This window comes from Anopheles merus, unplaced genomic scaffold (genome assembly GCF_017562075.2).
Source record: "Anopheles merus strain MAF unplaced genomic scaffold, AmerM5.1 LNR4000377, whole genome shotgun sequence".
NCBI classification, from domain to species: domain Eukaryota; kingdom Metazoa; phylum Arthropoda; class Insecta; order Diptera; family Culicidae; genus Anopheles; species Anopheles merus.
This window is the reverse complement of record NW_024427957.1, coordinates 23,679-48,665: the sequence shown is the minus strand read 5'-3', so window position 1 is coordinate 48,665 and position 24,987 is coordinate 23,679. Positions and strand designations below refer to the sequence as shown.

At 34.2% G+C, this 24,987-nt stretch overlaps 1 protein-coding gene across 9 annotated transcripts in view; it reads left to right on the top strand.

Moving 5' to 3' along the window:
- Positions 1-3,535: 3,535 nt before the first annotated feature.
- The window catches only part of LOC121602257 (roundabout homolog 2-like), a 41,596-nt gene continuing 20,144 nt past the window's right edge, over positions 3,536-24,987 (top strand). Inside the window, exons 1-3 of one of the 9 annotated variants that reach the window (XM_041931011.1) lie at positions 3,536-3,626; positions 9,169-9,569; positions 9,645-9,968. In XM_041931011.1, coding sequence (XP_041786945.1) covers positions 9,884-9,968 — 85 coding nt within the window. In that variant the 5' untranslated portion in view covers positions 3,536-3,626; positions 9,169-9,569; positions 9,645-9,883. Of the gene's footprint in view, positions 3,632-3,868; positions 4,476-9,168; positions 9,570-9,644; positions 9,969-24,987 lie in introns of those variants that run through there. The other 8 variants (XM_041931008.1, XM_041931007.1, XM_041931010.1 and 5 more) reach the window with 8 other exon arrangements.

Genomic DNA, 24,987 nt, shown 5'->3' with positions numbered 1-24,987 from the left:
ATGGGGTCATGCTGCATTTCATCGTAGCTGGTCATGTAATAGCTTGAATGAGTGAGTTGTTACAAACATGTTTTGTTTGAACATATTTCTATAGTTTTTAAGTACTTTGATCCCAGTTCTGAGAAATTTTACTTAAAATGTATCACATGTTTCAAGAACAGTCGAGCTGGAGAACATACAGGGAATTGTCATTTGCCCGAAACGCCAAACCAGCTGAAACCAACTGATGAAAATGATTTAGTAGACTCTCAATATGATATCAGTTGCCATTTTTTCAATGGAACTTGGCCACGTGGTCCGGAAATCCAATCTTTCTACCAGAGAATAATTGGAAAAGTGTTGAAAAAAGTGTGGGTCAAAAATACGCCCTTTTTAAGGTTTAAATGAGTTCTTGCGTTGTCCAAGTAGTCACCAATAGTCATAAATGCAATAAGAAACAAGATCAGGACTTTTTTTTTGATTCATAACCTTTGTTTTCTTACGCATATTACGCCAAAAGCCTGATAGACCAATCAAATTACTATTTGAGTTTTTTAAAATAATTTAGTTGTTATTGCACTATTTAATACTTATTTTAGCCAGTACATGTGTATTAATAGTCGTTTTATCAAACCCATTATTTTTTACCACCCTATGCCTATTCGGCCCATAATTCGCCTTTTTCTCTGTAAAATATTCAGCTAGACGAATACTTTTTGGACGTAATTCTTTTCAGCCTGTATAAATCAATAACTAGTACCGTGGACACATTTACTATCGTTACCTTCTGTAGATTACTTTGATATGATCTTCAAAACAATGAGATATTGTTTTTAATTGGGTTTCAAGACTGACTTCATTGACTGCTATGCGACTTCAAGTTTATAACTGCTGAAATGGTCTAATTTTAACCTCATCTTACAGTTTCATTTGCGGGATGTTGTAAATAAAATGTTGCTAACATTCGGACAGCATTTTCAAAACAAAGAGGCTCTTGCAGAAAGGGTATGCGCATAATAAAACATATTTTAACCAGATTTAAACCGATATTGTGGTATTATATGTTATTATGGCGATACCGTCACCATATCGACGATTGCCGACAGTGCAGCGGTTGTTATGTGATGAGTACGATCATCAGCCTTTATGATGATTATGATAAGGCTCACCATCTTCTATTCTACGCGTGCTGGCGTTTACCATCTCCATTTGAAGGGAGGACAGTGTGGGAGTTTGATACTGGAGTGAGAGATTAAATATGAGGGATAACAAATAAAGTTATGGTCGAAGGTTCCGAAAGGAGAACCAATAGCCGGTTGTCAGGAGGATAAAAAAAGAAAATACACCGATACGCAAGGATACGCGTGGCTGTTCCTAGTGAGATAATAATGGGTCATGGGCCCAGGAGACATTTTGCATTTCAGAATGGGGTGTATTGCTACTTATCATTGGCAAAAGGTGATAGCCAGCGTTGGGGGTGGAGCAAAAACGTGTGTCGTTTCAATTAAAGTTACGGTCATTAGGATTAATTTGATTATGTAGGAGGATTAGAAATGCGTAAAATCGTCCTGAAGATTACTTTATGGCGTATTTGGATGGATATGCAAGTTTTCTTCAAAGTTTTACGATTGCTGCTGCTGCTTGTTCCTGTTGCTTTTGGTAGTTTATTTTGTAATCTGTGGTGTAGCACGATTTATTTAACTAGAATACTATCATATATTTTATCTTGCGGATATGGGGGTCTTGTGAAAACAAGTATGAATGATTTAAGAATGTAACATGTTTCTAAAGCTAACACATCTTGAATTAAATTATAATATTAGTTCCTATTTATAATAGCTTGTGGTTGTTATAAAACTAGTTTAGCTTTATAGTTTATGTATATATTGAATAAGTATTATATTTTAAACCTATCTTACTTAGTTCTGTCATGCATATAAAGGCCAAAAACCCTTTTTGACTTCGAGTGATTTTTTAAATTTACTGCTAGAACAACTTGACTTGAATTACACTTAATTTTTTAAAGAAATGTTGCACCCTTTGGCCTCATTCTGCATATGAGCAGCATGCATTGAGACATTGGGTTCAACGCATCGGATTATTTGTTAACACACGGTTCACGGTGAAAAAATAATGATCAGCGGGGAATCACACGAAATTGCAATTAATTCATTACTTTAATACAGTCTAAACAGTTGGGGAATTGAAAACCCTTTATTTTGGTGTACGATAAGACATATTCTGAAAATATTTAATGATATAGCAAAAAAACAAACCAAATTACATGTTCACTTTCACGCAAGGTCTAAAGCAACCTTTAGAGATGTAATAGTCAAAAGTAAATTGAGTAAAATTTTACATTTGACATCACTTGTAACGTACAATGACGAGAGAAATATATGGTTAATTTGTATTAAAAAAACAATGGCTAGGAATTAATGATACGTTAGATATTTATTACCGGCTTTTACACGCTTTGTTTACGTTTCCTTGCGATCACTCATCCGGGCTCCATGGAAAAGAATGACCTCGAACATGTTTTTCCGAGATGCTTATTTACTGGTTGTCATGTCGTTCAGTGCGTATTGCTCCCGGAGATCTGCTGCGTCGTAGCAATGGAAACTCGCGTCAAGCGTAAATCACGTAGAGCCTTTATTCGCCGGTTCATCCGCGCCGGTGCATACCCGAAAGCCGATCACGAAAGAGAACAGCTGTTCGGGAAAACAGGGTTTGATAGTTGAATTTGGTTTTACGTTTTTGATGTTGTTATTACATAGGTTATAATTATATTTAAAAAACGAATGCCCGCACCAACACCTACCATGAAATATAAACAGAAATGTTAATTATATTTGATATTTGACTGTTTGGATTTTTTCATTAAGATTGTTAAATTAATATGAAAACAACAAATTATGCATATTTATTTTAGTACTAAGGACATTGCCTAGACAAATGTAATTGATCAAAAAATATATGGTTCATATGACAAGGGCTATAAAGTGCGATGTACATATGCTTTATACATGTATCTTTTATTAGTTGCAGTATGGTTGGAGTTCTGAGACTTAAGCAAACATCCATTTTATTTTGTATTGTTGGTGATTAAGCAAGTTTTGGAAACTTTCGTAAATTTATTGGAATGTTTCAGTTCGATTTTAGCTGGCATTTTTTCCCAATATCCAAGCTGCTTAAATTGTTTGATGGTTTAAAATCAAATAATGTACATTTAAGTTTCTTTGAGTGTAAACAATACGTAACAAAAATTAAACCGAAACAGTGAAATTAACATGCTATGCGGTAAACTAAGATTTGGTATGTATTGAAATTCTATTTATTCTTGTATGTATTATTCCAGAAAAATATTGCAAATTATATAGGTCGTATATAGCCAGCGAATCTCAAAACTAGAAACGTGCAATTAATACAAAAGTGGATGGAAACCCTGGATGCATCGCGATTGATGATGTGTTCGGGTCGGATTCGTTCGGGTTTCAAAGCGCCAGGAAAAGGCGAACAGCATCACACGCAGTTATTTGTTAGTCGTAGTTTGTCTTTCAAAGCTGACGGTTTTCCATTTCGGATTCTGTGAAAAATGCGGTGCTGAATCTTTGCTCGATTATTGAGTGGTTACGGCCATAGCTAAGGTTTTGTGAGTGTTGATATGTTTATACTACAGCAAAAAATGTTCCAGCCTTGAATTATGTTAATGTTATTGTTAATGTTACATTTTATTTGTTCACCACAAAACTATTCAAATTAACAAATCAGCAATAAAAATGTTATGACTATGTTCAGTGGTATTAATAAAATAAATATCATAAGCAATGGCAGTAATTTCCACATAGCTTCAGCTCCCAATCAATAAGTACGAATGGATATAGCAGAGTGTTTCAATACGTGTTGGTTTATGCGGATGGTTGTGTTATACGGATTAAGAGAATAACTGTGAATGTGTAAAACAGTGATGTAATTTTGAGTCATACTGTAAAATCTGCTCCTTGCACGATGATATGAAGGGAGATGTTTTGATTATTGTTCCGTGATGATTCGATTGATTGATTAAATGATGGAATAGATGATGCAGTATCGTCAGTTTTACTATAGTTTTATCGTCCACTACCGTAACAGACGATTGTTTGAATAAATTGTGCGTATTTGTGTTGAAATGAAAATCGTTTGTGAAATAAATATTAAATATAATTAATTTGAAATTGCACGAGTAAATCTAGTTAAGTGATTTGTTGTGTATATTCATTTCAAATATTCAAATATTCAAATAAATCAAATATTTGAAATTATAAAGTGTATGAAAATTGTGCGCATTGTGATGTGTAATAAAATACTTCTCCGATGAGAAAATAGCTTAATAGTAACCTAGGCAACAACCCATGTGAATATACAGCAAAGGATTATCGTTCGTCTTTATTGGCGGGAACAGCTTCCAGAGATTTGCTTCATACATAACCTCTTGTAGAAAATTTTAGCAAACCATGGTAAGCATGTGGAAAAGTATTTACGCGGAGTCAAAAGAACATTTTTGGTCTCTATATCATATATACGAGGATGAGCTCAATACAGTTCGGAATTATGTTTGAAGCAAAAAAAAAAACAAAGTACTGTTGATCTGCAGTACATAGTTGTCCCATGCTTTACCCGGTTTCCATGCCACGGTAGTACTATCAACGTTTGATTTAAGAATTGGAAAGTGAAAAAGGAACGATAGGAGTTATGGCTTTCCGTACGAAAGGATTAAGAACAAATTTTTCAGGATTATATGGTGATTACTTTGAGATCTCTTTCCGTTTCGAGCGAAAACGTTCTCTCGTTTTTTATTCAATCTTGGATGGTGAAATGAAAGTCTTTTATACTTTTTTCATCCTGAGCTCTATTACGTTTTCTGGAAATTCAGAAAAGCTTTCATTTTTTTAAGCATTACTATCATTTATAACTCAATTGTTGTTTTACACTCATATAAAATTTAGCTCAATAGTGCGTTTTGAATTAGCATCTAGTTACCATTCCGATATTTAGCATTAATATCTAGAATGAATGTTGGTAAAGCAATGACCATGGGGTAATTCTAACCAAAATATTGTCAACATATTCTCAGAAGTTGTTTTTGTTTACAAAACAGGGCTATGCAATTCGATCCTGTAGTGGAATTAATGGCGGCATTAATAAAATATTGTGATTGTAACAACTCTTGATTGACAGATGGAGCCACAAAAGACCAGGTCAAAGCAAAGAAGAGCGATAGTGTTAGGAAAGAAAGCAAAATAACGTCCATGATACCCCTGAATCATGCTATACCAGCAATAGCCTGGGTATAAAAAAGCGGAAGAGCATGAAAGACGATCTGAACTGTTCTTAATTTTCTGCCGGCTCTTTGATGTATATCTCGATGGCTTATTGCCCGGTTGTTGTTACAACTTCCGTAAAAATTGCATGAACTTGATGGGTGTTTTATTATTAAAATATTCAATAGGCTGTTTTCTTTCGGGACTTGCCGTACATGCTAAACATATGACGTTTTTTGTTTGTTTGTGTTTGACGAGGTACGCTGTTTTTTCATGAATATAATCACAAAGTCCCTAACTTGCAATAACTTTCCTCAAGCACATTGAACACTTTTACGGTCTAGTATTAATATTGCATTAGGTCAGAACTGTAAATTGAAACTTTTAATTTTGAAACAGTTGCTTGTTGATGAAACAGCAGCTCATCGTGCTTAAAAGATGTGTTTTTTTCGTGAAAAAATTCTGACTGGATCACAAAAAGAGAGCGATTAGCAACAACATAGACAAATATTGACGCACAAGCTGTGTCTTACCAAGCTGATGGCAAAAACAGCCAAAGGGCAATGCAATTATTGGCCCAAACGGAACAGCACATGGTCGTGGATGATGAGATTTGCGGTAACCGCAACAATTTCTGGCCTCGGTTCGCGAAAGTTAAACAACAGACAACAGCTAGAAGAAATCACGAATATTGTTTGGGGCGATATTTGTGGAAGAAGGGTAGTTTCCAGAGAAATTTGGAGCAAAACGTGCAAGAAAACGAAAACGGCTGTGCTTAGCTACTGATTCTAGCTAAACATTAGTCTAAATGATAGCCCTAAGGCGTCGCATTAGCATTCTTCTTGCGAGTGGTTGTAGGAAAAGTGTTGATAAGATGGGAGGCTTTTGTTTGATTATAAGTATAGGAATAATTAGATGAGGAAGTACAATGTAAATGTACGAAACATAAGGTGGCTTTGCTAATAATGGATTGCTCGATTTATAACAGAGTAATTCGATTAGTTAATGAGAGTTTTTGATAAACTATGTTGTTGTATACTTGTATAGTTTGTACAATGCACTTGATACAATGCATTTGATGTGAGTTTTCCTCAAGACTATGAAGCCATTATTATTCTACCTCTCCCCGCACCGTCTCCTGTTGTGTTAAGGAAAATAAATAAGAGGATAAATAAATAAAATAAATAAAGTGTTTGTGGGTTAGTACTACTAACGAATTACAACCGTGGTCGGAATATTCTTCAATTCGTTTAATTCTTTGTATTATCTACTAACTATGAAACATGCTGGGTCCTTCTCAGTCGATAGAGAAATGGGCCACATAGTGATTCTTTGTCTCCCTACCACAATTTTGCCATGCTTCCGCTTTGCATTGGTGATTAATCTTATTGCCAGATCAGCAGTAAAAACATATTCACCCTCTTCGTACAATGACGGTAGGACCAGGAATTATTGTGGGAAAGGTCGCATGCGTTGGTTCCCGTTTTGGTATACTTTTTCAACAACTTACACTGGCTAATCGTTCCGAATCGTTTGTGTGTTTTCTTAGGTCGAATGCCAACCAGCATGCAATAGTTTTGTAGTTTGTTTTCCTTTTATTTTTTCAATGCGTGCAACATACAGAAGGCGGAGAGTGTGCTTGCTTTGCTCGGGAAATCGGTACTGCCTAAAAAAAGGTTGGGAGCGATTGAATACGTTGCAGAAGAGCTGCAAAATTGTTCTCAGCTCTATTGCCAGCTTCTATGATTGAAAGGGATCGCATTGGAAATGGACTAGGACTTCAATTTTGGGATTGAACTGACCCCAGCTATAGCTGTATGTTTTGTTTTCACATTTCAGTTTCTCTTTCATTTCTTTTATCATTCCATCCACCCTGTGTCGAACTGTTGTTAATGTTACGATGAGGTTTTTTTTTGCGCAAGTAAGGAAAAGCAAAGGAAATTTAAAAACAGAAAAGAATCTTGCTAGAATCCCATAAATTAGTCATAGAATCTAACGCGGCATTTTTGTTGAGCTTGATTCTTTGGACATAAAACGAATGTATGTGTAAGCGCTGGGAAATCGTTCATCTCTGTTTCCTGTTTCTTTGCTTTACCTGCTGTATAATGATATCTTTGTACATCGGGTACGCTTTTTGAAGTGCAAAGAAGTGTCCTTAGATTGTATATTGTATATTGCATAAGTGAAAAAGTCATGCTGCTGTACTGAAAAGTATTAACACAAATTTATTTGGATCACTCGAATTGTTGGCACTATTAGGAACGTTTCATCAACAAGGATACATAAAACCAGTACAGCCATGCTAAGTGTGAACTGTCTCAGCTGTTATAAGGAAAATGTATGGTGACTGTTTGTGTGTAGAAGAAAGATCAGCTATAAATAGAAAGAAAGATACCGGCGTGAGCAATTAAGGCATTTGCTACAAGGGAGACGCACCATTGATGACTAATGCAAAAGCGGCCTCTAAAATTGCGTGCCGATGACACACGGTCTACGAGTAGAATGGTTGCTTTCGGAAGAAAGTGGGTTTTGAATGAACACATTCGCCATAACAAATCATGTACGGTTTAACAGCAATTTGTAGTCCAAAATAGGAATCAAATGGTACAAATCTAAAAATCTCAATTCAAAATGTTTTTTTGAAATTATTTATTTGTTCGTTATTAGTAAATGATTACATCTGCTTTCAAACGTCTGAAGTTGTACGTAACAAATATAGTTTACGCATAGGAGCATACAACAATATGTTAAATGCAAATTTATGTAACTTTTTATGCGTCCAACTTAAAGACCTTATAAAATGATATATTTACAGATGCCTTCTGGAAGAGAGAGGATTGATATAGGTTTCTTGTCCGATTAAAACTTTTTAACACAACTTATGCAGATTAAAACCTTTTACCCCATTTATGTTGGAATGTTAGAGAAGAGTTGACTAGGATTTGTTATGCTTTGGTTTTTTTATTCTACTGTATGCATTTGCTGTGGTTTAGTTGTTACAATGCAGTCACACTAATGCTGATAAACGACAGCATCAGTCTGTAAGCGCATAGCCCAATAACCACCATCCACCGTCTCCCAGTTATTATTCATATCAACACGGGAAGAATTGACTACGGACTGCCACCGGAGAGTTAAGGAGTGTTGTACTGTTTGTGCTCAAGTGTCGACGGAAAATGTGGAGAGTGCTATTGAAAAATCCTCTGCTCGGTCTCGGCTGTTTACCAAGCATATGAAGGTGCGTGTTGCAGTGGAATATGTGGATTCATAAAGCAGCATGAGGTCGGATTGGCTGAAAGGTACTGAGTTGGGTTTCAGGATATCTCTCGCCAAGGATCACGGGGGGCAACAATATTGCTTAGATTTTTTTCCATTCTTCACCTCAAGTTTACCTCCTACTGCAAATTGTTTCTCTCTTTACTTTTGTACCCAACACTCCTCAAAGTGCCCTGGAAGCCGCATAGACAGATTATGTTCCTTCGAGTTTTGAAAGCAACACAGAAATACAGCGGTTTAATAAATCAGCATTAGCGGCACTGTGATACGAATGTGAAAAGAGATGAAAAATAAAATTCATTGAAGAATTCCGACAATGGAAACGTCTTTTGTGAAAGCGTTAAAAATGCCAGGGTTTTTCTTGCTCGCGTCATGCTTCATAACCAATACTTTCGTGTTCAAAATCGTGTGAAATTTATTTTTTCTTTAAAAAAAAACTGAAATCTTAGTTGCCACTATGTACTTTAAATTACCGTTCTGGCCTAATGCGAATAAACAGAGATACAGAAATATATTCGATGCGTAAGCTCGTAAAATGTTTACTATATTTCATATTGTATGTATTGCATCGGTGATGTTGTGATTCCATAAAGAGCTATATTATATTCCACAGGTCAGCTTTCCATTGAGCAGCGATGTTCCATGCCTGCATTACTTCAATTTAATCAAGCTCACAGTATGAATTTTCATACATCTACGTTCCATAAGATTACATCAATCGTCTCAATGACAAGAATGTGTAGTGGAAATACATCAGATGGCTATGTGACAATACGCTGTGAACCAGACATCAATGAGATTGCATACTAATCAAAAGATATACTGTGCCACTCAATCAAATTCGCAGTGAACACTGAATACTTGAGATAGAGATAGTGACGACGTAGCACTACCAAAACATAAGTGAAGTTTTGCTTCAGCGTATAAAAGAGCCTTGTAACACGTATTGCAATGTTCCACGAGGTGTCAAAATGTTAAAATATCATCGTAAATGAATCACTATAATAAAATGAAGTAAGTTGATATGGTTTAATCGTGTATTTTTTTAAATGTTCTAAAGCAGTTTGATTTCATATGATAAATAAATAGTTTATATTTTGCAGTGAAATAACCAAAGATAACATGGAGATGATTTCGAGGTCATGATAATACTCATCCAAAACAACATGGATCGATAATTAATTTCAGTGAACATATTGTAGTGGAGTGAAGGTGTAACTGAAACAGCATATTTGTTTATCTGAAACAGCATATATGTTTAAGCATTTCATACGACATTGATATAAACAACAGAGCGGGAAAGATAGGAAGGAGTGAGGGTAATCAAAATGACTTTTGTCACTAAAGATGGCGTGCATCATTTCGTGGCTTGGTACCTGTTAGCTTGGAGCGCGATATCTTCGACAGTGCTAGGTAAGTATTTATAACGAATTATATCATTTGGTTGAATGGAATGAAAATGTATGGCAGGACATTTTTACAGATGCTTTATTCATGTATGGCACATCATTCTGAGAGCATCGTGTTGATATTGGAGCATTTTCGTAGCTATTGTTTCATGCGTTTCAATATATTTGTTCAAAGTTTTTTATATGTTCTGTGTTAACAAAAGGTGAATCTTTTATACATGCATTAATTTCGCTGTGAAATGTTAGAATTGCCTTAACACGTAGGTCGTATTAAAAAGAATACTTAATTGGACACAAATAGCATGTGAAAGATTAAAGCTTAAAGATTACCCTTTGTCAATTTCATAGTATAGGACTGATTGCTTCATTTATGCTGATTTATTAGTTTTTGTATTGTTAAGTTTTATATAAAATTGTTTATAAAGTTAGAGATTTACATTTTCGGTTGACAATTTGAGGAATATTACTGTCATCATTAGTTCAAGTGGCATTATTTCCATTCCATTATCCGGCACTACAACCGCTTTGCGGTCTTGGCCTGCCTCAGGAGTGTCCGAAACCGCTCACGGTCTCGCGCCTTCGTCTGCCAGTCCGTTATCCCGGCCTTAATGGCGGACGCCTCCACGCCATCTTGCCACCTCAATTTGGGCCTACCACGCCTCCTCTGTCCTTGTGGACGGCCTAAAAAGACTTTACGGGCTGGGTCGTCCGTTTCCATGCGTATAACATGGCCAGCCCACCGGAGCCTGGCGAGCTTTATACGCTGTACGACAGTGAGGTCGCCGTACATCTCGTATAGCTCGTCATTATAGCGGAATTATTTCCAGTGGGTATAATCTTACAAAAATAATGGTCACCTACTTCCAGGCTTGTAAGAGTTTTGTAATTTCGGCAAAATGTATATGTATTTAATATACACTTTTTGTTATTGCCCAAAGAATAAAAGACAAGAGTTCGTTTTGAATGAGAAGAAAAATAATCCATACCGGATGAATAAGTATTTGTGTAAATTTCCTCCTTTGATCCCACATATTTTTGGTTAAACCCAAACCCAATGCTCTACTTCTGGTAGTCTAATTAATTTTTGAAGCTAATGCTTTCTTGGCGCAAAGAAAGGTGAGATGTTGATCTGCTGTGGTTCTAGCTTGGATGAACTTGGGTTGTTTTTCTTGCACATCTTATATTGAATATTCGATGATTGTGATGTTTTACCGAGTCGTTTGTTGTTTGTATGTTAAAAATAAACAGTTATGAAGCAATCAAGTAATGAGCAGAATGAGAAGCGACAAATCAATGAATGATGTTTCATTCTGTTTTTATTATTTATTTATATTTTATTTTATTTTATTTAACTCACCATATGTGTTAACTACAGCGTGCTTTAAGTGCAAATAGATATTCTTAATCCAATTAAAACTAAAATAACATAAATCTACCATCCTACAAACTGTTGCATATCCGAGCATTATGGTCATAGTACATTTTAATCCATCCCAACGCAGCATAGGGATTACGACACAACTGCTAGCCACACGCGCACATGCAGGAAAAGGGTCCTTTAAAAGAAAAAAGTGGGGTGATGTGACGGCAGGGTCTCTAGAGTGTGAGTAACGAAAGGGAAACAAAAAAGGGAACTATAACGAATTGATCCATCTAATCAACCAGCGAATGTTTCACAAAGAGACATTTCATAATTTTGTGTATCCCAGTTCGATCTGCTCATGAAGGAAAAAAGCGGTGTAGTTTACTGCACGAATCTAACGGTATACGGTCAACATTGTCATGATAAAGGTGAATTGTTCAAACGAACCTTTCAATATTCTCCATGCTGCTAGGGGATTTCTTCAATTGTTAATGATTGAAAACATCGAAAGTGCGTCAAAATGCGGGAACAGAGGCTTAGGGTTCCAAAAATGGGGTTCGACTTTTGTCACACACCAGGTGGTAATGTCACACAGTGATGCTCCGCAAAACCAAATGAATAGTTGGTTGTTACACAAAATCTTTTGTGAATTGCGCTGCATTTGGTTGAAAAGATCTAGTAACAAAAATCGGAGTCCACATCTAGATTGTTTTATGTATTTTTAAAATGTATATCATAATAGAAGAAAATGTGGCAGCTTTTACGATTCATTAATGTCCTTTTTTGATGTTGTATGTATGCTGGCAAAATATAATTAATTAAATCTGTAAAATCAAAGGAACAATATTCGGTATGAAAAAGTATGTAGTGTTGGTTTGCCATAGTCAAAGAAACATCTTGAGCTAAAATACCGTATGAGAGCAGTTTTTGAGCCATTATGCTGATAGCATCTTATTTACACTTAGCTGGTTATGTTGACGGTTACTTTCATCCGGAAATTCAACGTACTTAAAAAAATCGTTTAGAATTTTATGGTTACGGTGCGCTGTGTAAGGATACAGTAAGAAAGCCGACAAGCATCAACTCATTAGGCTAATGAAAAGATCTGCTTGAGTAGATTAGCATGAAAATAGGAAGACTTTCCGTACCGTGCCGTACAGCTCAGAACCGGTGCGACTAGCTAATGTTTTGTATGTTGTTGGCTGTGGTACATTGGAAAATTGAAAGAAAAGACCTCTAAAGAATATCGAGATATCAAGTCCAGTGTATGTTGGTACAAGACATATTTTAAATTATGTGTGAATGATTATATCAGTATTAGTCTCGTCATGAGATGTCACATTTTGGAATACGTGTAGAAAGGATGATTTAACTTCCCATAAGACTCAAAAGTTTTGTAGAAGGTAATGGAAAAATGTAATGTATACTCCCAGCAAAATATCTAAGAAAACGTTCGATTATCATACATTAATTAAAGGAAAGTAAATGATCGATGATGAAGTCGTAGAATGATTCCCGTGAATGAAACAGTCATTAGTTAGTTGTTTTTGGTAGGCAATAATATAATACTATCTCCATTACGGTAATTATTGGTTCCATCGTTCCATTTGTATGGAGTAGGGTATTGAGATTAAACGCTTCTTTATTAGTGAATGCTGTATTTTTTCACAAGCCAAACCATTGATTGATTATTGGTAAGCATATGCATTCAAGCTGTTTCCATTTGTGTATGGAATATATAGTTTATGTAATACAAATACATATTTTTTCATATTTAAAAGTTTTTTTCCTTCCTATGAAGAAAATGGCTACATTGAGTGGAATCGAAGAAGCTGCGGGCTAAACATCTATATAATGCTCTTAGATTTTAATAAAGTACTTAGCAGAGATTGCAAAATATGAATTAATAAATATCTGTGAAAAAATAAATTAACAAATAATTATCTTTGAAGGAACTTCTATTATATTAAAAGTATATAAGCTGATCTGAAAAATATATCAGAAATATTTTTTTTGGAAATGAGCAGTTAACTAGTGGCTTAAATAATAGATAAATGAAAAGATGAATTTTTATGTTATATTTTTATTGCTCTTACTGTCAGATGCATTTTAGAATCAGGTATGGGAAGTTATGTAAAAGGACGCTGCAGGAAAAAATAACAATTTTCATAAATACATGATAAAAGTAATTATTAAATGATTCAACAATGTAGCATCGAAACTGAAGGTATTACAATACATTTGAAAACATTTTTTGCATTATATCTTCAAAATTGGTCAAAGTTAGGAACAAAACAAAATTTCAATCGTGCGCACCCTAGTGGATCTAATTTGACTACTAAGAGAACTTCTAAACTGTTCTTCTATAAGCTGAAACAACGTCTATTGTTAGTGCCATATATTTTAAATATGTCCTAGATTCTGCATTGTTTGAAGTTAGAAGTGATGCTTACTATTCCTAAATTTATGGCTGCATGAACCGCCGTTCTAAATGGCCAAGATTGTTTTATGTACGTACCAGGACGTGGAAAGCAATATGATGTGATAAAATACTGTAAACCTCTCCAGTTTTCAACATTTTTTACTGGTAAATTTTAAATCTTACTCTTCATGATGTCCATCTTTCCCATATAAGGTCTTACCCGAAAATTTCAAAACAACATGAAAATAAAATGTTTTTAATTCATGAAAATAACATAAAAGTCGATAGAAACTTAAAAATGTCAACACATTATCTGATAAAACATGGGTGTAGCTATGCACATTTTCTTGGTTGCTGTATTTATACATCCCTAGATGTTTAATATTTTCCTTAATGTGTCCGTCTTTGCCTACTTTTCCCTATCAATACAAACAATATATGAGGAATCGTTCAGTTCTTTACATTCACTATTCTTCTAGAAATAAATAATTAAACATATAACTTAATAATTGCTCGATAAGCTTTGCGTTGATTTACTTTCTATACGCACTAGTTAAACCCACTATTGCTTAAAAACCTAAAATGTTAACTTACGTTTACATTAAGTCAGTAACTAAATTAATCACTAGATTAAAGAGAATCAATCAAGAATGGTACAAGCAAAATTCTGTTACAGAGAGTAGTGTGTGAACTATTAATCTGTTATGTTAAAAAAAAATTATCACCGAGCAATGAGTATGAGTATCATGAGTATCTGAAATGAAGCGGAAGCCAACTAAGAAAAGCTAAATAGGATGGATAGAGGAGGAGTTGTTGCTGGATGTCACGAAATCAGACATCGTAAGGGTTTCGACTAGTAAATTAATAAATTAAATTGTTGCCGCCCTTGGTTGATGCTCTTGAACCAAATCATCTGAGTGAATTTAGAAAATTATTTGATATCTGTCCGTTTTCTTTAGAAACGAGACATTAAGTATAAAAATACATAGTACTTTGAAAGAGAAATTTGTGCATTTTCGTCGTTTGACCCATTTCAAGCGCGGTGTTTTGTTTGTTTTAATGTTCTGACATCTTGTTGCATTCAGTAATAGGATTCTAATATGCCAGAGGCATTGTAAGTCAGTAACAGACAATAGAGAAATTCACATTGGCTCGAGGTAATGTCTATTAAATGTAAATATAATCTAAAGGCAGATTGAATATAGGTCCAAAAAGAACAATCAACGGAGATACATTTTTTATACAAAATTTAGAGCTTTAAAGAACAATTTCCAGATTGCTATAAACGGGGTCACATTAATTTTTTTTTTCAATAAATGAAGAATAAACTATAAATAAAAACGAAATAAAAAAAAAATATTGAATTGAAAGATTTTTTTAACATTTTAAAGTTTTACACAAATAAAGCTGGATCTACCAAATGATTTAAAAATTATGGGTTGTTCAGTCTTTTATCTATTATATCAGAGTTACATCTGGCATTAATACATAAAGGGAAAAACCGGTTGTGTGAAACCGGATAAGTAAGTAAGTAAGTTGTACTTACTATACTAGATTGTTTTCATAATTTACAGAATTCATTATGGTGTAGGAGTAAAAAGTTTTGTACACTTAGTAATAATTAAACAAATAAAAAAAATAGTATCATAAGAAGGCAAGCTAATGATAAATGTATATTTTTGGTAAACAAATGATTTGCAATAAATAGCATGAAATAAACCATGATATAATAATATAATCATTTTAACTTCGAACCCATAACCATACACCATGATGTTTTTTTTTCAATAACATTCCTACTGTATAAATTACCGTTCCTACGTAATGAATTTACATAGTGTACCTTAGCCATAGTGTACCTTTGCCTATAGAAATGATTAGTTAGTATCGATTATTCTATGGCATTCAAAACGCCTATGCTAGTGATCGGTGATAATTCACTTGATGGAAAGTTAAACTCATCATTATTTGTTTGCATTTTTACTCATTGTTTAACTCGATGGGGGTGTCTTCGGTGCTGCATAAACGAGTGTCTTCGTTTGTTTAAACTGCACGATACGGACCACCGCTTGCCTAGAAGATATTGTTATCAGAAATATATTTGATTTGACAGAAATATATATTAGAATAATAGAACTAATAAAACTTATATATATATATATTATTTGATTTGACAGAAATATATTAGAATAATAGAACTAATAAAACTTATATATATATATATATATATATATATATATATATATATATATATTATATATATATATATTATATATATATATAAAATATGTATGTATAATATATATATATATATATATATAATTACAAGTCGTGGGTGTTGTGTTTGTGTCCTTTCTCTTTAACGATCGGAATAATAATGACTTTATTGAGGAGCCTGCGTTTATCATCAAACTGACAGCGCAACACGTCAGTTGAATAAGGTTTTTATATGATGGTGAGGTGTGATTGAACGTTTTATATGTAAACATATAATATAAACACACTATCTATTACTTCTCCGGGGGGTAAAGCTCGGGCGTCCTCGTCCGATTAGGATAGGCAGTACAAAGATAATAGGACAGTATAAAAACGTTATAATAAAGTCAACTTAGTATTACCTAACCTTACGCAGCCTTACAACAGAATTTCATTCGCTTTTTATTAGTTTCAAGTGATTAAGTACCTTTAAATTACGTTCACTAGAAAAGTATGGTATGTTTATCAATATTCAAATTTTGTTCAAAAGAATTCGCTAATTGTACTTCTTCAACCTCTTGATTTTTTGCTTATGTCTTTTAACTCCTCTAGCATTTTCAAATGTTTTGTCCAGTACGTTTCTTACAATGAGTTTTGTTGCTCTTGGTTGCATCTTTGTTCTTATATTAGGCATGATGAACACTGCTTCCCTTTCTTCCAATGTTGGAGGAGCACATTTTGAATCATTATTATTGGTTTGGCGCTTGGCAGCTTTTGTCATATTCTTATATGCCGTAGCAAATAATATTTGTGCTTTTCCAGATATTTCTGGTGGATTCACACTATTAGAATTGTTAAACAACAATTCGTTGGGTGTAAATTTCGTTGCCGTATGCACGCTATTGTTGTAAAGGGTAACAGCAATCTTTGTTAAAGATCTTGTATCTGCTCCTTCATACTTATACTTATTTGTATTAATGATTTCTGTTATTGTGCAGTGTGTTTTTTCAATTTGTCCTTTCGATTCTGAACAAGATGCATATTGTAACAAGACTCCTAACGACGACAAAAAACTTTTTAGTTGGACAGACATAAACGTGGTCTCATGGTCTGTTATGATTTCTTTAGGCAATCCTATGATTGAAAAATAAGTAGCTAACTTCTTTTGAACTTGTACTATGTTCTTGTTTTTAAGGTACATCATTTGTAGATGTTTTGTAAATGAATCAATTATTGATAAGAAACTACACTTATTAATGATATAAATATCCATATGAACGCGATCTAATGGTTTATGGGTAATCGGTCTGGGTGAAATTTTTATATTGTAAGGCTTGCGTTCGTACTTATGACTACTACAAATTTCACAGCTGTTAACATAACTTCTAATCATTTTTAGCATGCAGGGAAAGAAATATGATCGCCGTAACTGATATTCTACTTCACATATACCTCTATGGGCTCTGTCATGCTCCGATGTAACGAGAAAATTTTGTCTCTCAATGCTTGTTACATCTTCTACCATATTTGGTGTAACTACAAAATGACCTTTTGTGAAATTATGGCTACTAAATGTTTCCTGAATCGTTTGCATAAGATTTTCTGCAGCAAAAATAGCGGTCTGCTTTCCGTTGTGGTACATGCTTAAAAACCAACTGACATTACTTGAATCGAAATTGTTCTGAGTGATAACAGTTCTTTGAAAATTTACAAATGGTGTTTCTTTAACAATCGCATTTGTGTCTCCTAATTTGAATATAAGCTGATTGCGATACAAATTTACAGGTCTTGTTGTGTAGTGAACAAAGTAATCGCCGGATATATCCCCAGAATGAATCGTTTCGCTACTTCGGTTTGTTCCACTTCTTGGCGAGTCTGAAATGGAGGAAGCATTAATATCTCGTATAGATTTGTCAGGGTCAGTCCTCCTGCTCAACGCATCTGCTACCACATTAGTTTTTCCTTCTTTGTATTTAACTTCATAGTCGAAGTTTTCTAGCTCTAAACGCCAATTCAGTATTTTCGAATTTTTGAAAGATGTTTTTATAAACGTAAGAGGTTTATGGTCCGTGATTAACGTAAACTTTTTCCCGTAAAGGTAGGGCTTAAACTTTTTAACCGCCCAAATTATAGCTAGGGCCTCTTTCTCTGTTGCTGGATAGTTGGATTCTGTACTATTCAGTGTTCTACTAGAAAATGCTATAGGCCGTTCGCAATTATCTTGAACTTGAGACAAAACCGCTCCCAATGCAAAGTTGCTTGCGTCTGTAGTGAGAATGAAGGGCAGTTCAAAGTCCGGATAAGCAAGGACTTGATCAGAAGCAATAATATGTTTTAGCTCTTCAAATGCCTTTTTATAATCTTCCTCGTCATACGCTACTTTAGCACCTTGCTTTAAACATTTTGAAAGGGGTCTTGTTAATCTAGCATAGTCTTTCACAAACTTACGGTAATAACCAGTAAGCCCTAGGAATTGTTTGATTTCCTTTTGATTCATAGGTAGACTCCAATCGAGGATTTTTTTAATTTTATCGGGATTAGGTCTTATTCCATCTTGAGTTATTAAATGACCTAGGAACTCTGTTTCTCTTTTCAGAAATTCACATTTGTTTACTTGAATTTTAAATTACAAGCTGCTAATCTTTTCAACACTTTATCCAGGTTTTCTAAATGTGATGTTAAATTATTACCAATTATAATAATATCGTCTAAGTAGACAAAACAAATTGATCCTATGTATCCTCTTAGTACATGGTTCATTGCACGTTGAAACGTCGCTGGGGCATTTTTTAACCCGAACGGCATCCTCGTGAACTCGAAGTGTCCCTGAGATGTCGAGAAGGCCGTTTTTTCGCGATGTGCAGGGTCCATTTCTATCTGGTGGAAGCCAGATTTCAGATCTAATGTCGAGAAGTATGTAGATTTTCCCAAACTGTCCAAGATTTCCTCTATCTGGGGAATAGGGTATTTATCATTAATAGTTTTTTCATTCAGTTTGCGAAAATCTATTACGACTCTTATTTTCCTTTTTTGTGAAGCATCCGGTTTTTTGGGAACTACCCAAATGGGAGACGAATATGGACTATTCGAGGGAATAATTACTCCATCTTCGAGCATTTCTAAGATTTGCTCTTCTACGTCTTTTTTAAAATGATTTGGAAATCTATAAGTTTTGCTGTACGTTGGCTCATCGTCTTTAGTTATAATTTTATGTTTAACTACGGTTGTTGAAGAAAGTTTTTCATTTCTCTTAAGGAGTACTTGTTGGTTATTCAATATTACATCAAAAAGATTATCTTTTTCATAAGGTGTCAAATGGTCCGACCTTATCAAAATTTCTACTGCTTTTTTATTGAGTGGCTCATCGACCTTTAATGGAATGGGGTTAATTGTTTCAAAATTATTTACATTTAGATGAAAACTGGTTGTAATTGTAGGTGCAATATGGGATTGGCTTATAATATTTACGATGGACTTATTATTTTCTGATTTGTAGAGCCCAGGTTCTATTATAAGATTATTACAGAGTAATTGATGACATGGAACAAACCAATCACCATTTTCTAAAGTGTCGATTGAGACTATGTGATGGAAAAATTTGTTGGTTGGAAAATATTTAACAAATGGAATAATTTTACCAGCGATAGTAACTGTTTCGTTGCTATAGTTAATTATAGAATTGCATCTAGCTAAATATTGCGATCCAATAATTCCATCAAAAAATTTATGGAAATCATATTCATAGTACATTTGATTTGGCAATTCTGGTCCAAGCAAATTTATTGACCCTTTTTGTGAAACATTATGGCAACCTGATGCATTTTTTATTACGGTATTAACAGGTTGTAATGACTGAATTATTCCCGGTTTCAAAATATTCTTATTTGCACCGCTATCCAAAAGTAATTTAAACCGTTGAGAAGTTTTAGGATGTGTCCCTGTTATGTATGGAAGAAAATCTAAATCGGTAAAGTTGTTTCTACAGCTTCCCAAAATTTACCAAAATATCATCCTCCTCATTTTCAAAATTTCGTGGACAATTTGAATTGAATGTTTCGGTTGTATTCAAATTTTTTTGATTCAAGGTTAATCTTGTTCTACTAGACTCAGTTTCCATTGGAACTGGAGAATCCTTATTAGAAGAGTGCACGTTTCTCGTGTTACGGTTCATGAAACTCGATGTCGAAGCTTGATTTGTCATCCTTGGTCTATTTGCGTTGCAATCAAATCGCTTCTGCAAACCTTCATTGTGTGAAGTGTAATGCTTTGTTTCGGTCACTTTTCTAACATTTGAATTTTGTGCTGTGGACTCGTTGGATTTCAGCTTGCATAAAAACGCATATGCCCCTTCCAAATCCTCAGGTCGTGCTGCTTGTACATAACCAAAATATGGTTCATGTAACCCTGCAATAAATGCAGCTAGGCTTGTTTCGTCAATGAAGTGGTTTATAGCTGACCAGCTCTCATTATATTTTTCGTTTTGCCTTGCTATTTGCTTAATTTTTGTATTAATTCTTTTGTCTGCATGTAATAGCCTTTTAAATTGGTACTATTGTTCATTTTATTATGCCATAATTGGCACATGTGCGTTGATAGATCATATCTATCGCTGAAAGTTTTTGTCAAAATCCCTTTGATATCTTGAAAATCAGTAGGGTTACCTTCTAAGCACAATGCATCTTTTGCACGCCCCTGTATTTTGTTGCTTATAGCATCCTCATACATTTGGTAAACGGCATAATGCACGTTTCCCTTAAAAATGTTCAGTGCGTTCTCTGCTGTTTTAAGCCATGCAAAAAGCTGTTTTTTGTTTCCATCGTACACAGGGACTGCCTTTATCGGGTCAGGGATTTTATAAAAGGCATCCAAATTAACGCTAAGGTTAGCGCCCTGCGCTACGCTACTCGCTACACTACTACTAGCCTGCTGAGTATTACTCTCAAGTGTCAGTATTTTTTGAGACTGTTGCTCGTGAGAGACAGCGAGAGTCTGTACGAGATGCGTAAGCTGCTCAAGTTGCGCCTGTATTTGTTCCATGTTATCGGTTAAAGATAAGCGCTCGAGAGGAATATCAACGTTGGTGGGCACGTATGAGAGGCTGCCGGAATCGTTCGATATTGAATCTGTATCCGAACAGAAAGCCTCAATGGTTGAATTTCTCCACATAAAATGCTTCGGTTATAAACGTCTCTCTAAGAACACGTTTTTAATTTTTCAAATTTAAGAAATCGAATAGTTCTATTTTATAGTGACTATCCGAAACACAGTAGCAAAAGTTTTTCTATCTCTGTCACTCAGACAAACAAGAGAAATTAAAAACCAAAAGTTTGCTTACCTGTGTGTTGGTGTTGAAGAACACGTGAGGATCCTAACCTCAATCCGACGTTTGGTGATGAAAAAGGGAGAAGAGGATGGTCCTGTCGATGAACAGAAAACGGCGTTGCCACAAATCGTCCGCACTTTTAAAATTGCACGGAGATGAATACGTAACCCTATCTTGTAGTAGCTACAAATCCGGACAAACTACGTAAGCGTATTACGGCTCACTAGCACTGTTTTTTTTCTAATCAACGACTACCGGCTGCGCCAATTACAAGTCGTGGGTGTTGTGTTTGTGTCCTTTCTCTTTAACGATCGGAATAATAATGACTTTATTGAGGAGCCTGCGTTTATCATCAAACTGACAGCGCAACACGTCAGTTGAATAAGGTTTTTATATGATGGTGAGGTGTGATTGAACGTTTTATATGTAAACATATAATAATAAACACACTATCTATTACTATATATATATATATATATATATATATATATATATATATATATATAATATATATATATATATATATATATATATATATATATATATATATATATATATATATATATATATATATATATATATATATATATATATATATATATATATATATATATATATATATATATATACATATATATAATATTATTAAAAATATATTAAAATATTATTAAATAATTATTAAAATATTATTAAAAGTATATAACTTACCCATTTTACAGCAGGACTTACATTATGAAAGGCAAACGATTGATAAAATGCAAAAAAGAACGTTTAGTACCAGATTGGTTAGCCGCTAAATAGGCAATCAGCTCATCCTCCGTAGTAGGATATCTTTTTCATTTTTGCATTCGAGCATTTTCATCGTAAATCTCAAACAAATAATTTTTGTTTACCCTAGTGTGGTAGAAATTAAGGATATTATATTCTTGATTAGAATGACAGCACAAAGTCTTTTGTAACGAGTACAAAGTCACAGATACCTTAGTATAAAAAAGGGATATCATGTTCTTGAGTGGTCTAGAATCAATTTAAGTCGCTCTATGTCATTCTTCCAATCGAGAAGAATTTGAATGACATGCACCCTCTTCTGCAGTGTCTAATTGAATCATATTTGACTGATAGCGTGAAGATATTTTCGCTATCTACCTTTTGGCTATCATTAGAATGTGACAGGCAAAAGGGATTTAAATGTAGAGGCAGATGAGTGGTGAATTGCCTTTTGCCCTCAAATGTTGCTCAAAAACACATACTTGTTAAATGTTGACAAAAACTCGGTAGTGTTGGAATCAAATATCTTGGGAGGGAAATATTGAACCCCCTATTTGATTTAAGCGCTAAATTCTTCAAACTCAATTTACGCTTTTTACACGTTGAGCAATATTAATATACAGAACAGATGATAGTGATGCAATCTCAAGCGATTGATTATTATTAAATGAAGGTATTAAGTATGATAGTTACCATGTTGAAATCTGTAGATATCATTATCTTTTCATAAGATAATAATTATCAATGTATAGTTTAGATTTTATCCTTTGTCAAACGAACATCGTTTGGCAAATGTTGGCTTTATTAGGTATTGCTACGGGACATATTTTATACAGTTTATTGTAAATTTAACAATATTCATTAACCTCACTTTCTCTTCTCATGGTATTTTCTGAATCGTCCAAATCAGACTTAGATAACTCCCATCGAAAAACATACAGAAGTGAGAAACCGCATGAGCTTTCAGTGCTTGTTCTTTAGTAGGCCTAGGAAAATCGCCGATTAATCGATAAATACTCAATAAAGTGATAAATATTTCACAAATTCATTGAATTCTATCAATACCGAAGATAATATGAATAACCTAACGGTACATGGGAATTGTGTTGAAATGGAATATTTAGAGCTTATTCAGATAACAAGGTATAATAGTAGCGAATGTAGGCAGTAAACTCAAAGTTTCTATAAAAAGCGGGGTAATAATAAATAAAATACTTCTGATAACAATCATCATATGGATTATATACTGTTATTTATAAGGTTTTGCTGTCATCATTGTGGCTTCAGGTCCTGTGTATTTTAATCTGGGCTTTTTTGCCTTCTTGCGGAACTTCAGGATCTTGATCTGTTCGAACCAAACATTGAATTTGCTTAACAACGCCCTCATAACGGTATGTTTTTCTGTGAAATTGTCCTCAGTCCAAACCAAAGTCATTTATCTATAGTCTACGACTATTGCAATGTGGCCTACTCTTTCGGAAAGGTGTGCAAATGGAAACAGAATGGAAATCTAATATTTACCATACAACAATGATGATTACATCAACCAGGCGACCGAACAGGCATTGTCTAAGAGCACCGCGTTAGCATAGATACCATGTGTAGGGTGTACTTTTGTGCTTATACATCCCACGCGGAGCGAAATGAGTAAACATCATTTCATTATTCATTTATTTAATTCTCAAATCTTATCTTGAGCCATTTCGTGTCTTTGAACTGATGCCGTTTTAAATTGTTGGCCAAAGCATTGAAATATGTAAGCATGCTAAAAGGTACTTTTTTTAAATGAATTTAATTTTGACAGTGAAGTGAGACATGAGCCCTTTTTGTCTACATGTTTGTTAAATAGTATGTACTGTAATCCGTTGCAACAACTAAAAACATTTTATAAAACAAGCAAGACTCAATCAAATTGTATTGAAATACCTGCAATGTTATAAAAACTGTAATACAAGTAAATATACTCATTTAGTAGTTCATAGCATTGTTCTACAAATTGATAGAAGCGTTACGTTCATGATGGAACATCAATATAGTGCGTTGATCAATCACTCGAAAATCAAACTAGCGCAAATGGATACATTTCTCTGACGATTGATCGTTAAAGCTGTGCCTGTGTCTAGATTGGCATTTCATTTGCTTCAATTAATATTTCACGCTGATTGTCTCTCAACCATACTAACCTGTGATGCTATTTGGAATCAAAGAAAGTGGGGATGTCATTTCGCTATCCGTTAATAAATTAAAACTGATGCGTATCTCGAAATGATTGCAGTTTTCTCAATAACTTGCTTCGTCAGCGTAGTATCGATACATCGTTGGAAAGAATTAAACTATGCTTAAGAATTATTATTAAACAACTTTGTGTACGTCCAAACAAGAAAGCATAATCGCGAATTTTGTAAATCAAATCATTATTTATAATTTTATGCTGTTGATTTCTACCGAATGTTAAAAATATGAACAGCATTAATTTATCAACTATATTTCATGGCAGGAAGCTATGGCCCAAACACAAACCAAAAAGTTATTCATAACATACTTTAGAAATATATCTCAAAGGTGGTCCTTCGCCTATGACATTTATGAAAATATTTTTGGAAAAGGCAGCTTTTTTCAACGCCGCATTCATTTATGTTTACATAAAGAACACGAGCATATCCGAGTTCACAGAATCCTCTGGCTAGTCAAAACGCCAAATCAAATAGAACGGATAAAGGCCGCTCAAAGAAAAGGGAAAGAACGTAATAAAAAGTCCCTTCAATAAACAAATATGCCATGCGAAGCAATGTGGTTTATGGTTTACCGTGATCACAGAAAAAATCTCAACCGTTCATGTAAGTTCTTCAGATGAAATCCCGTTCTTTGCTTACAAACCCGTCTTTGCACTGTTCTTTTTTTTGGATTGTAAGTGAATGGATCATTCATTTTCTAAGCATTTTTTTGTGAAA